Source organism: Neolamprologus multifasciatus, chromosome 23, assembly GCF_963576455.1.
Source record: "Neolamprologus multifasciatus chromosome 23, fNeoMul1.2, whole genome shotgun sequence".
NCBI lineage: Eukaryota > Metazoa > Chordata > Actinopteri > Cichliformes > Cichlidae > Neolamprologus > Neolamprologus multifasciatus.
In genome coordinates, this window is record NC_140460.1 from 13,078,129 (window position 1) to 13,091,724 (window position 13,596).

Below are 13,596 nucleotides of genomic sequence, written 5' to 3' on the forward strand. Positions count from 1 at the left end.
ACAGTCAACATGCGTACCTCAAGGCTTCATAAAAGGACCTTACTAACCAGGGGGTGGCGTCACAGGGGCTGCATCCATCTTTTATATACAGTTTATCACTGTACGGGATAATACTGTGAATTATGAACTGAACAATTGTTTTTGATTTGTCTTGCCAAACAATATTGCTTGAGAATGGTTTGCATGAATTTCCAACAGCTGTAGATACCCTGAGTGTAGAGAAATCAAAGTAATCATGCAGAAACCTGGAAAACGATGGTGTTGGCCTCAGCCTTGTGTTATGAGATTCAGAAGCATTACACTGACTGAAAACCATTTGAATGGTACGTTCTGGTACTGGTTACTGATTCAGAAGTCATTTCTTTAATGTGGGATTTTGTGTATTTATGCTTTAGTCGGTTGTGCCTCTCACTAGTGTTTTGTATTAATGGCTTGATTCGTGTGCTTTATTGCTTTTCAGCGTGCTTACTTACATGGAGGAGGCAGTGGTTAAAAATGAGCCATTTAGTTTGGACTGATGCTTTCTCCATTTCTCTGAGATTATTGTGGTCCTGACCTAAGTGGGACATTTTAAAAACGGAGTCCCGGTTTGGTGGTTAGTGGTCCAGACTACTTGAAGAGACAACATGTCACTCTGTGCTTCTCAAGGAGGCACAGAGAACCCTCTACAACAGGAATCCGCATTTATTTCAAAGAGTTAGGGTCAACTCACTTCCAAATGACTCGGTTATTTTAAATTCCACAACACAAGTACAAGTAGAAAGATTGGCTTGTGATACTGCAGCAACAACTGGTACTTGCGTGTTTCTAACAATGTGCAATAAAACTGGATCGGGAACAAATCCCCTGTAGGGACATGGAACGAGTCCGTAAAAGTCACCGTACTCACACGGAAAGTAATCGTTTCTTTTCTGTGTTTGCAGGAATGCTGTTGATGGAAACAAAAAGCTGTATGCCATCTATGATACAAGGTAAGAATCAATCCCTAAACACTGCTTTCTTGAGGGCTGCAACAAAAGGGAAACTTTATTAGAAAAAGTTGCAGTGTTCATTCTGAAAAGTGGCAGAAAACCAGAGCGGGTCTCTTGAATAAATAGGAGAAATCTTTTGGTAGGCGTCCAACTAAAGCACAATCTCATTCCCTGCAGCAGTATTGAACTTCTTCCTCTACGGCAAACACTGGAGCAGAGAGGGAAAAAAAAGAGCTCAGTGAGCATTTTCATGAAATCTTCACTAGAACAACTTAAACTGATTGGCACTCGTGGGGGTGCGAACATTGTTTTCATTAACAAGTAAGGCTGAGTCAGATCTTCTAAAATTAGCATTGAACTTTTAGATCTCCAACCTGCTTCTACCCTGTAACCAAATCTGGAAAACCTACAAATATATGTAAGACAATTAGACCTGCACACTCCACTACTTAAACTTAGCAACAAGCACTGTGTTCAAAAGTGATCGTTTTGGAGTATCAGTAAGTGCTAATGCACAGTACAACATTAGCATTAGCATGTAGTAGCTGCAATAAAAAAAGCAAGCTTATCAAAGCAGGTAAAGCACAAAATCCTGAGGGACTGAGTATTATCAGTTTATTGTTGTAAGCAGCTGGTGGTCATTCTCCACTCAGGTGCTTTTAAACCATTGCAGAAGATGAGGCCGCACCAGTAATGATGACTTGAATTATTTCAATCCAAACTCTTCAACCTTTTCAAACCTTCATAATCTTCACCAAGTCCAATTTTTTTCACATTTCTATTCAAAAACAAAATAAAACTGTGTTGTAAAAAATCTGCATAAAAATGGAAATGCACCTTCTGCTAATCAGATAGTTATTAGCCACAATTTTCCAGGTTAGCAAGTGAAACTGTAGCATGTACATCGATCTTGGTGAAGAAAACTCCATAAAAAGTAGCAAGCAGATGACACGGGATCCTATGGCTACGTCCACACTAATGTGTTTTCAAACGAAAACGCATCGTTTTCTCTCCATTTTAGCCTCCCGTCCATACTGAGACGGCATTTTCACTCAAGGAAAACGCAGCGTTTTTAAAACGCTCTCGAAAACGCATGCATTTGAAAACAGTGCTTTTGCGTCGCAGTGTGGACAGCAAAAACTGAGACTTTTTGAAAATGATGACACATTTTAGTCATGTGATGCAGTGAATTGACCAATTAAACTAAGATAGTGGAGGGCATTATACAGAAGTGGTTTTGTTTGCTCTCAATTTTGACAGCCCTATTAAAGATTAATATTAGTCTTTACATGCTCCAGATAGCTTTTCTTCAAATTCTTTAATTCGCACTCGCTTTTGCAACTTTGTACTTTTGCGTTACTCGGAGCAACAACTCCACCTCATCGTTAGTCCATTTAAAAAAACTTGATGCTTTTCCTCGACATTTTGTTGCCACGTTTCAAAGAGCCGAAAAGTAAATAAATGGCAGACAGAAATGAGGCAGGTCGAACCGTCTTGCGTTTCACACATGCGTAGTACTGGAACATAAGCATTTTCGTCCGTTTCAATGTGAACGCACAACTCTGTGAAAACGACTGAAAATGATAGTGTGGTTGCGGAGCGTTTTCAGACAAAAACGCCATTTTCAGACAAAAACGCCGTTTTCAAAATCTATCCAGGCTAGTGTGGACGTAGCCTATGTTAGGGTGAAAAGTACTTGTGGTGCTGAACTGAACTGTTGCTACCCAGGCAAAGGAAGCAGCTTGGAAAGCAACACCCATGTTGAGAGTTATCACACCTAGAATTGGACCAATAACTTAACATAAGGTGCTAGCAAGCAGTTGCTCTGTTGTGTGGTGATTTATGGATTTGTTTGAGAAGTGAAAGGTTTCTAGTTCAAGTTCGGCCAGACATTCAAGGCTCCTTTTCGGTTGTGCCAGGAAAAGCATAAAACATGCATAGCTATCTGCTGTGTTGATAAGTAACATTTAGCATCAACAAACATATGCTTATTTTTACCTGGTTATGAATGCCTCACCATGCTGTGACACTGCATTCCACCAGGGCAGCGTCATAGTTATTTCTGGCATTCATTAATACTTTGATTAAAAAGGAGAGAACAATCTGACTAACAGACTAGTCTAAAAAAGAGGGAGAAAAAAACCCCAACAACCCTGCATTCAAAGGGGGGGAAAAAACTGTGAGATTATTCAGTTAAAGAAATGGGCAGGGGTCCCCCGACCTCAGCACACCCTTCAGCACGCCACTGCGAGCGCAGCTGGGCCGCCCCAGTCTCCTCTGTCAATAGAACCACTCAAACAAGCTGCTACTGTTAAAACAGACAGTCACGTGCCCTGAAATCATCCCCATGACACTCGCGCGTACTGACATGAAGAGTCATTTTCCAAGCAGCTCTGCCAGGCTGAAGCATGCAGTGTGCTTTAACAATGCGGACCTGTGGATTTCTGCGGTATTTCTATACATTTCTATAGTATTGGGCACTTTGTAGTTTGTGCTAATTGGTGAAAGGCTAGAGGATGGGGATGCTGGGCAGCAGCAGCAAGCTGTGTGAGGCTTTCCGGCTCCGCTGCTGTGTCACAGCCAGCGAGCAGCACATCTGGCAGTGAAGTCTGCGCCTCCTGAAGCCGCACAGGCTGACAATGTGGAGGGCGTCTCACCTGGTTTAGGGGGTGTGTGTGAGCACCGCGGCTCACTCTTCATTTAGTCATTTGTCGGTCGCTTGACTGCAGCTGTGCACCCAGACAGCACCCGAGGGATGTGGGGCAGCCAGGGAACAGGTCTGTTGGACGCCTTTTCTGTGCCGCTGGTCGTGGCCGTGATGTGCTGTGCCCAGAGGTGAGTGTGTCTGCGGGGTTAAAAGTCCTGGCGTCCGCTTTCAGGAATACTCACCGGGGGGTTTATTCTCTTTTTTCAGCGTCAACGAACCGGGGAACATGTCTTTCGTCAAAGAGACAGTGGATAAACTGCTCAAAGGATATGATATCCGTCTTCGGCCAGACTTTGGAGGTATAACTATCACTGTTTCTTTGCTGTTTTATGTGACTGAATTGCTCATCCGTAGTTAACTTTATTTTGCTCTATTTTAAGGTCCACCGGTTGCTGTTGGCATGAGTATAGACGTGGCAAGTATAGACATGGTGTCAGAAGTCAACATGGTAAGTATAGCACACAAATCCTCCTTCAGATCTGAGCCATTTGTGGCTGTGTTTGACTTCCTTTTCTTAACCAATGAAAAGTAGCCCATGTCTCATTCTGAAGGTTTAAAGTTTTAACCATGGGGGAGAGATTTGTTTTGTTTGTTTTTTGCTTTTTATTGCATATAAGTTTACAAATGTAGATCACGTATTAGTTTATGTGAAGGTGGTTTAATTTGTCCCATAAAAATGTCCTTCTCTGCTTGTATATATGGTTGCCTTCCTGTTAATATGAAGTTCTTTCTCTCCACCATCCCCACCATGCTAGATGTCTCTTTCCAGTATTGCATTATCAAAGCAGCTAATTACCAGCCCTTTATAAAGCAAAAACGTGTTGCCTGTTGTTGCAACTGTATTGCATAGAATGTGCAGTTCATCTGCTGAATTAGATTATAGCTAGTTGTGCTGTGTGGTTGCACATCCTGGGTCACTGGTTGTGTGCGTGTAGCAGTGATGCCTTAGTGGTCTTCTTAGAGTTAGGTCAGTAAGTTCTGTTACTGTGTCTTCTCCTTTTAAACAATGATGCAAATATAGTGAAGCTACTTGGTTGCAAGTGTGCGCCCGTGTCTGTGTGCATGTGTTGAGTACAGTTTATCACCTTTACGCCATCTATCAGGGCTCTAAACTGCTGACAGGGCTCGATGTCTGATCACATGCTACAGAGAGGAAAAAGCCCCTGACATGCTGTCCTGACAAGTCTGTGTGATGAAATGTATCCGTGGTGCATTTTAATGCATCTCCACACAGCAGCAGAGTGTGGCTCGCTGAGACATTTTTATTGTGGAAGTGAGTTAGTTTCAGTTTGTTGCGTTAAATAGAGTGGTTTCATCAAGAAAATGCAGAGCGAGGCTGTTTTACACTCACACACAGTGCACTGTTAGATTTTTACCAGGGATAAAACTTGGACTTTCTTAGTGTTGGATTTGGATTTTCATTGGAAATCAAGAGTGGCGAAGACAGACACAGTGCAGACATGCAATGCAATCTCTAAATCCCTATCATCATTGTTCACTTTAAATAAATGTCCACGAAGCTGCAACTTGCGTGAGAATCATCCTGTTTCTCAGACTCCATTATAATCCAGCCATGGCTGCCTGTATACCAGTGGGAAAAAACTGCAAGCAGGAGCTGCTAATGGCTCATGCAACATATTTTTAATGGTGTACTAGTGGTTAGCTTAAATTTATCTGTTTTGAAAACTCCTCAAATATAATAATCAGTTTTATACACAGGAGAAATACTGCGTTTTGTTAAGCAGTGTCAGTGTTCTATACTGCAGATGAATAATACACCAGCCTAATAATGTATGCACCAGTTATTGTGGACATAAGCACAGCGTTTGGCTGCTTAGATGTAAGCCTTTGGTTGCACAGAAAAAGAGACAAACACATCATTTTTCAGTGTCATTAGCTCTGAAAATCTATGATCTGTTAACTGAATTTTTGCACTTAATGGGCCAAACATAATATCCGCATTAGAGACCACGCCTGCTTTTAACTTGAGAGTTTATGTCTGCCCGGACCATCCTGCATGAAAGCATTTAGCTTCTTCATATCAGACTGTCTGTGTTAGTAGCTGTTGGCATGCAGATGGGTTCAGAGTTATCTCCTCCTCAGGCGGGAGGAACTGGAAACCTCTAGAAAAGAAACAGTCCCAGTGGCACTCGTGTTAAAAATGTTCTGCTTGTGATAAAAAATGATGGGACACTGTCTCCACGAGGCATTAAAGAAACACTCACATCTTTGAGTTGTGAGACAGACAAAAATATCCGCAAATTCTCAAAGGAACGTGCATCATTGAACCCACAGGAACACGGTCCTAAATCAAGCACATGTCATTCATTCAGTGACATTTGAAACATTTGACTGCAGCTGTTGTGCTATCATCTGCATTGTGTGACTGTTTGCAACATGCCGTAACTCTCACCATGCATGCAAAAACACTAATCAACACTATGACACGAGTTATGTGCCACTGCTGGCTGTCTACCTAGTTAGCACTGGCATAATTCTGGTTACCGAAGATGCATTATTCTCCTGCTTTTTGTCGCTCCCTCGTTTTATGCTACATTGCTAGATGACAGCCATTAAGGGTGAGACTTGTACAGGGTTCACACTTCACTTTTTGGCTCTTGTGATTGGATAGAGTGAATCACTGATGCCCTTGAAATATAGACTCAGCATTGCAGTTCATCACACTGCTGGATTCAAATATACAGCATGTTAGTTGCTGGAAATTCAGAAATCTAGACGTGAACTGAAGCTCTTTTTTAACGCTGTGTTTTTTGACACAATTTGATTGGTCTTATTCGCTGCCAGTCATTATGTTTAATAGCAAAGAATGGATTGCTGAAGAAGCAGCCATGTCGCCTAACAGCGAGAAGGTTAAGTTTGAACCTGATCATCCATTGGGACCTTTTTTGGTAGAGTTTGTATGGTCATGTAAATGATCATCATTGTGTCTGCGTTAGCCCTGTGATCGACTGACACAATGTCCAGAGTATATCCAGCTTCTCACCCAATGTAAGCTGAGATAGGCTCTGGTTCCACCACCTGATAACTTGTTAGAAAGATGGATGGATGGATGGATGGACCAGCAGCCCAATGGGTCAGAGAACCTGCCTAAAAGATTGCAAAGGGATTAAAGTAATATCAAACAATTGCAAAGAGACATAAAATGCCCAGAAAATAAAAAGATAAAATCAGAAACGTAAAAAGACCACAAAGCTACTTTTAAAAAGGAATCACGGCAACACTTTCTAAAGGTTAAGGAACTTTTGGGATGGGGGCTCGCAGTGCTCAATATCAGTCAGCTGCTATTTTTAAAAAACGTACAATTGAATTTTTGCCGTTCCACGTGAAGAAGAAATACTGCCATCGCATGAATTAAGCAGCACTCAGAGGAGCAGATACATTGAGCAGCAGTAGGTTTCTTCTGCTGCAGTGTCCTATAGCCTGACACGGGCAGGTTGTAAACAGACTGAGAGGCAATTTAATGTTACGTGCAGTTATTACAGGGTAAATTTAAAGTATAACAAACTTTTGGAATCATTAGTTTATAAATTGATGAGCAGGACATCATGTTCAAACGTACAGCCTGATTTCCACTGTTTTCCTGCACCTGTAGCAGCTTTAGTTTTACTCGCTTCAAGTCTTCTGTTGCCTCTTTTGCGTCTCTGTCAGCCTCTAAACAGCTCTAACCTCATTTCTAAAGCCTTTTGAGATGTTCTCTGAGCAATTTAATAAACTTAGGTGTTAAATATAGCCACACAAAGCCCATGCTATATTTTACAAGTGATTCAATGCTGAAAAATATCTTCTTAGTGTCAGCTGAGCCCAAACAATGCATTTCCGACCAATCAGTAATGTAGGGGAACCTGTTAAGATGATGAAGTGACTCAAAAGCATTCAAAATCCTTGAAGCTTGTCAACTAATGCTTCAGCTAAATGCCTCACTGCCTGAAATGCATTATTATCGTGAGTGGTTGGTGATGGAAATTTGACATTTCCATAACAGCTGCCGTGTCACTCCAGCTTGAAACATGAAGCAAACACTAATGGCAGCCCGGCGAGTGGCGTGTCCAGAACATGCTCAGATCATGAAGGGCTTCTATTTTTTTCTGAGTGAAGAGGAAAACTGTCAGTCATCTATTATACCGCTTTGCTGAAGGAACACCCTGTGTGAATCCCTACTGAGCATTACCAAACCACAATGAAAGAAGCTTTTACTTTAGGCTATTTATGTGACTGCCAGTGTTGCTAATTGGTTACTTTAAAGGTGTGTTTGCTGTGTTATTTGGAGCAGCTCTTAATCTGCTTACAGGATCAGAGACTGCATTTAGTAAATCGGAGACCATCGGCAGTGCTGCGCTTAGAATCGTACTCTAAGAGAAGAAGAGTGTGAAAACCGAGAGATTAAACCTGCAATGCAGTGCACGTCTGTCTTCATGTGTTTCACCAAGGTGCTGTTAATGGCAGGGCTCTCTTTCCCTATCAATTGTACCGAGAAACCGGAAACTCATGTCTCTGTGAATTATCTGCAGTCTAGTAGCACCTATCGCACCCTGCTGTGATAATCAACAGATCAATGCCTTTTTGGGCAAAGCCAGCACAGTTGGATTGCTGCCGTTTTGGAAAGAAAATGATCAAGGAACAGGTGATTGGTTTTGGTGATCGCTCATGTCATCCATCTAAGCATTAGAAACAATACTGCTGAAAAAATTTAGGGAACACTCATTGCAGCATAACACAAAGTCCATGAAAGTTCAGGGATATGAATCTGTCCAGTTAGAAAACAAAGTTTTGTGAGTCCATTTAATCTGTTTTGGTCCAAACCATAGTGACAACAGGTGTACTGGAGAAGTGACAACAAGGCCACCCCACTCGAAAAACAAAACCCTCTCTGCTTATCTTCACTGACTGATTTTCTCTAGTTTATCTTTTTGGTTATTGTTCTTTGCTAATATGATGAAATGGTACCTGGACCCTATTCAAGTTGCATAAGTTTCCCAGCTCCTTCAGGAGGGCATCCATATGTGCCGACACAAGAAGGTTTGCTGTGTCTCCCAGCAGTCTAAAGAGTATGAAGGAGATACCAGGAGACACGCTATTATATAAGGAGAGCTAAACAGGTCATAGAAGAGCATCAACCTAGCAGCAGGCCCAGTATCTGCTTCTTTATGAGAGGAACAAGAGATCACTTCAGAATGACCTCCAGCCGGCTACTCATGTGCATCTTTCCTACCAAACTATCAGAAGCAGACTCCGTGAGGGTGGCATGAGACCCCAAAGTTCTTTAGTGGGACATGTGCTCACAGACCAGCACAGTGCAGGTCAATTGGCATTAACCAGAGAACTCCAGAACTCGCAGGTCCACCACCAGTACTTGTTGTCTTCGCAGATAAGAGCACATTCAAATTGAGCACATGTGTCAGCATGAAAGAGTCTGGAGACTCAGGCTAATATTATGCCTCCAATATCGTTTCTGAAAATGGTACGTGGTGTGATGATTGTACAATTAATATTTGTGAGGCAAAAGCTCAGACTTTAAGCTTGTTTCAGACAGATGATGAACTGAGGGGCTGCACTGAGGTACAGTATAAGAAAAAAAGGCATACAAAACTACTCTAGTAGAGTCCAAGAATAGAAAAACAGAGCTGGAAATGGACAATATAGTTCCACTTTAACTAGGATTTTTAAAAAAAGAGTGGCATAGACCAATAAGTGATGCTCAGAGGACCTAAAACAATGGCTAGCAATTAGTTTCTCCTGCCGCAGTGTCTTACACTCTGACACAGGCCGGTTGTAGACACACGGCTGGCTCAAGCTCTTTTCTCTCTTAACTTTTAGGAATAGCTGGATGCTTATGGAGTCGATTAATGTAAGCTCATCCACCCGTTATAATGCTAATTCTGTGGCACAGATGGAACAGCGGAGGTGTGAATGGTGCAGTCCTCAACACACACTGGGTGACATGAGAAAGAGAGATGGAGGGTTTATTTCCCAGCAATGAATGAGTTAGCCACCTGTAATCTGTAATTATGGGATGGAGATCATCTGAACAGGTACAGCTGTGTCAGTCATGACATCTGCTTTGTTCTTAATTGTTTTTGGGTTTTTTTGTAGTTTTTGTTCCCTGTTTTTTATATGTGGGAAATGGTAGGCATTTTTAATGTGTCAAATTCTGATTTAAAAATCATGATAAAAGAATTTGGTGACCTACAAAGACAAAAGGAGAACTCGACAGCTTTCCATCTGAGAAGGAGTGGAGAGCAGAAAGGTGCTGGCAGCTTTCAAACAGCCAGAGTCACACGAGGTTTTGGCCCGTTATAGACTGTGTGGGCGAGCTGCAGAGCTTGTTGTCTAGGAGATGAGATTATTAATATTTTTCTGACTTTCCTCTATTTTTAGAGGGAAATTAAGATTACTCTGTGTCCACTTCAGTTCTGTCGTTATTTTTAATATAGCCTCCTCCACACGGCGTCACACTGCACACAAGTGCACTCCAGGAACAACCTTTAGAGCTATCACTCCTTCATGTGAAGAGCTCTTACACTTTGCAGAAAAGCACCTGCGCGTGCACAGCGGGTCCTCCGACCAGTGCAGTCACACATTTGTTCGGTATCCTCCGCATGAGTCAGCTGGAAAATGAATTCATCATGTCCTAAAACTCCCATCCTTTTTGACACTTTAACATTATCCACCTTCTGCCTGAAGGAAGTGTTACCCTTACAAAACAGATGTTCTCCCAGATTTATATTGAAGGGCTTAGTTAATAAGTCAGCTATAAAAGATCGTAAAAAACCTCAGGTCACTCAGAAGGTAAGAAGAACTCAGCAGCAAATATTAAGGTAGTTCTCTTTAGTTTCACACTGTGCTGCATTCAGTGGAATATAAAGGCCGTTTTTGCCACTCTAACTGGATGCTTTGAATAAAAATAGAACTTCAAGGGCTTTTTGGGAGCGTAATTCTAGGTTAAACTAAATGAGAGTCAGTTTGAAGCATTGAAAAGACCAAGATCACCCAAGTTTGGGGTTTTTTTGTTTTGTTTTTTTTTACTTTAAGGTCTCATAAATGTTTTAATCACTGAGTTTCACGGTGTGTGAAGAGCTCTTTAAATTTCTTTTCATTTAAAGTGGCTCATAGTTAACCGCAGAACCGACAGAAGACACTGTGTAATTCCTCTTTTATAATCTTGCTAATAGAGCATGAATCTCTGTCTGTGTGTCTGTCTGTTCTTCCAAAAACCATTCATCAGATCAACTTCAGACTTGGCGGTTTTATTGTTTGGGACCTGAGTGTGTGCAGTGCATTTTTGGAAGCCTGTCTGCCAGTCAGCGATGCCAGCATGTTCCCTCCATTGTTGGGCATTACCATTCGAGGCAAATGAATGCTGCACCAGTGGTTTTATGAAAACGTGTGAGTGGGTTGAGACGTAGCTTCATGCACTGTGGTCGTGGTCTTTGTGTTGTCATTGTTGTTTCCCTGCCTTTGCTTCCCTCCGTCCCGTCCATGTGCTGTATGCTTCTGTGATCCCTTGTGTTTCGGTCTCTTCTTGTTTGAGTTTATGTCTTATTTTGCTTCCCGTTTTATTTTGATAGATCCTTTTCTCATGATTCCTGCCTGGATTTTACTTCCTGCTTTTATAAATTCCTACAGATTTTATTTTTCATTTGTGATCCCAGCACGATGAAGCGATCACATGTATTAAACTTTGTTTTCTGCCTTCACCGTTTGTTTTCAGCTGCAACTGCACATTACTGTGGAAAAATCATTTTATGCTGCCTGGCCAGCATCAAAAGGCAGTTAAACTTAAAGCTAAATCTGGTGGGAAGTCACTAATACCCTATTTCTGCTGTATGCTCAGATCACTTTCATAATATGTCGATGTTGTTGTGCTCTGTTGTGTTTTACACAATGCACATGGTAAAAATGGTAAATGGCCTGTATTTGTATAGCGCTTTTCTAGTCCCTAGGGACCCCAAAGCGCTTTACACAACCTGTCATCCACCCATTCACACACACATTCACACACATAAAACACATTGTGTGATTTAATACATTTCAGGCTCTTTGTTGTGTTTGTTGCCTTTAATTGTCTGTTATTGATGTATTGGAGATGTATGTTGGGATGATCCATTATGTTTTTAGGCCTTAATGTGTCTACACATTCACCAAAGACACTTAAATGACTTAAAGCATGGTTATATCTCCCCTCCACAAAAGCAGCTATTTAACAGCTTTTCTTTCATAATGTAATAGTACGAGATTTTTGACAGCACAACGAATAAATCATTTAATAAACGGCTTGTTTGCTACAGCGTGGGAGGATACAAAGGATGAAACTATTAAATGGATAGTTTGTAAAACACATCTAGCACACTTTGGAAACCTACTGGGAACACCTAACTGTCTCATGGAGTGATGAAAAGCCCCCCGATTGCACGGGGCGAGATTCTCAGAGTGCCATTCCTGCACTCCCAGCAGACATCCTGGTGTTAGGATGACGTAGACGATGTTTGACTGGCACACATTAACCGTGTCTGAGTTTGAGACTGCGATCACTCCGAGCCAAAAATGACACAACAGTCTCAACCTCCCACCGGGCCTCATTTACTCACTGGTGCTGAGAACAAGCGCCTTTATGTCTCTTGTGGTCTACGTGATATCTGACAGCAAACAACAGCACCCTTCAAACCCAAACCAACGTGACAAGCATTGCAGGTATTTTAAGTCATCGTATGACGCCAACATCTTGAAAACCTCCGTAGAATGATCTTTGAGAACTTTTTGAGAACTTTTGCTGGTAGATTCTGTCAGTGACAAAGTGTTTGGCATATTATGACCTCAGTGGTGTAGAGTAAGGTACTGCTGCAGTATTGCTGAGTCGTAATTCTGTATTGTCCTTTAAGCTGATTGAGTCTTATGATTCAGTAGAGTAGCTTATGATTGACTGTTTCTTGCAAATAGAAGGTTTGAATAGCAGGTGGGTGGGGCTTATGTGTTTGTAGCCATAACCTTAAAGTACAGCATTTGTGTCCATTCCCAGAGGTATTTGCTTACAGGGAGCCCACTTGTGAGATTTTCAACCACTGGACACGTGATCTGTGCAGTTGTGCAAAATCCCAGCTGCACAGTGACTTATGTGGATGATGTTGGGCATCATTTGAATGCTGATTGGTTGATTAGTTGACCAGGAAGTGAATTCACCTGGAAAGGGAGAAGCGCAAAAAAGATTTATTTTTTTTTTAAATAAAATAACAGCAATGAAAGTAGCAACAGTGGCTGTGGTAGACACTTTTCAGTGCCTTTAACTGTCTTTGTATGTTAGAACTTTTTCCATAGATGCTTGGTGGCCCAACAGCAAAAGCAGGAGTAGCCTATGGAGACCGGTTGTACCACAAATTTTAGACACTGCCCCCATCTGACAATAGATTCTCTCTGCAGTGGACGGCAGTCCAAGCTGCCAGTGGACTGCCCACCATAATGAAACGAAGAGTAGACAGGTGGATCTCTTTAGAGCAGTTTGAGGTCTGAATCCACGGAGATTACTTTAACATTCACTTGCTTAGTACGAGCATCCACCAGGAAAAGCATGACAGGCTTACTTTAACTGCTTTTATCTTAACTCTGATAAGATTCTGCACTTCCAATAGCTGATTAGCTTTTTCCTGCTGCACAACCACTCATTCATTTAGCCATATTACTCATGTACAGCGTGGCCATTGAATAAAGATTTTTTTTTACTATCTGATGACAACTGTCGAAGCTCCCTCTACCCCCCCAACAACCTCTGTTAACGATCTGTTATTAGTGGACATAAGTGCCTCTGATAGAACTGGGAAATGTATTTATCAAAGTTCTTTTTGTTTGATAAAGATAAATATGAGTAAAGTTGCATTAGAATTTAACAATTTAATTTTAAAACCATTT

The 13,596-nt window shown here is 41.6% G+C and overlaps 1 protein-coding gene across 5 annotated transcripts in view; it reads left to right on the forward strand.

Annotated features, from left to right (window-relative positions):
* gabrb3 (gamma-aminobutyric acid type A receptor subunit beta3) overlaps positions 1-13,596 on the forward strand; it is a 48,239-nt gene that overhangs the window by 17,291 nt on the left and 17,352 nt on the right. For 2 of the 5 annotated variants that reach the window (XM_085150232.1, XM_085150234.1), the window contains exons 2-4: positions 924-971; positions 3,886-3,977; positions 4,059-4,126. In XM_085150232.1, coding sequence (XP_085006358.1) covers positions 924-971; positions 3,886-3,977; positions 4,059-4,126 — 208 coding nt within the window. Of the gene's footprint in view, positions 1-923; positions 3,807-3,885; positions 3,978-4,058; positions 4,127-13,596 lie in introns of those variants that run through there. The other 3 variants (XM_085150229.1, XM_085150230.1, XM_085150231.1) reach the window with 3 other exon arrangements.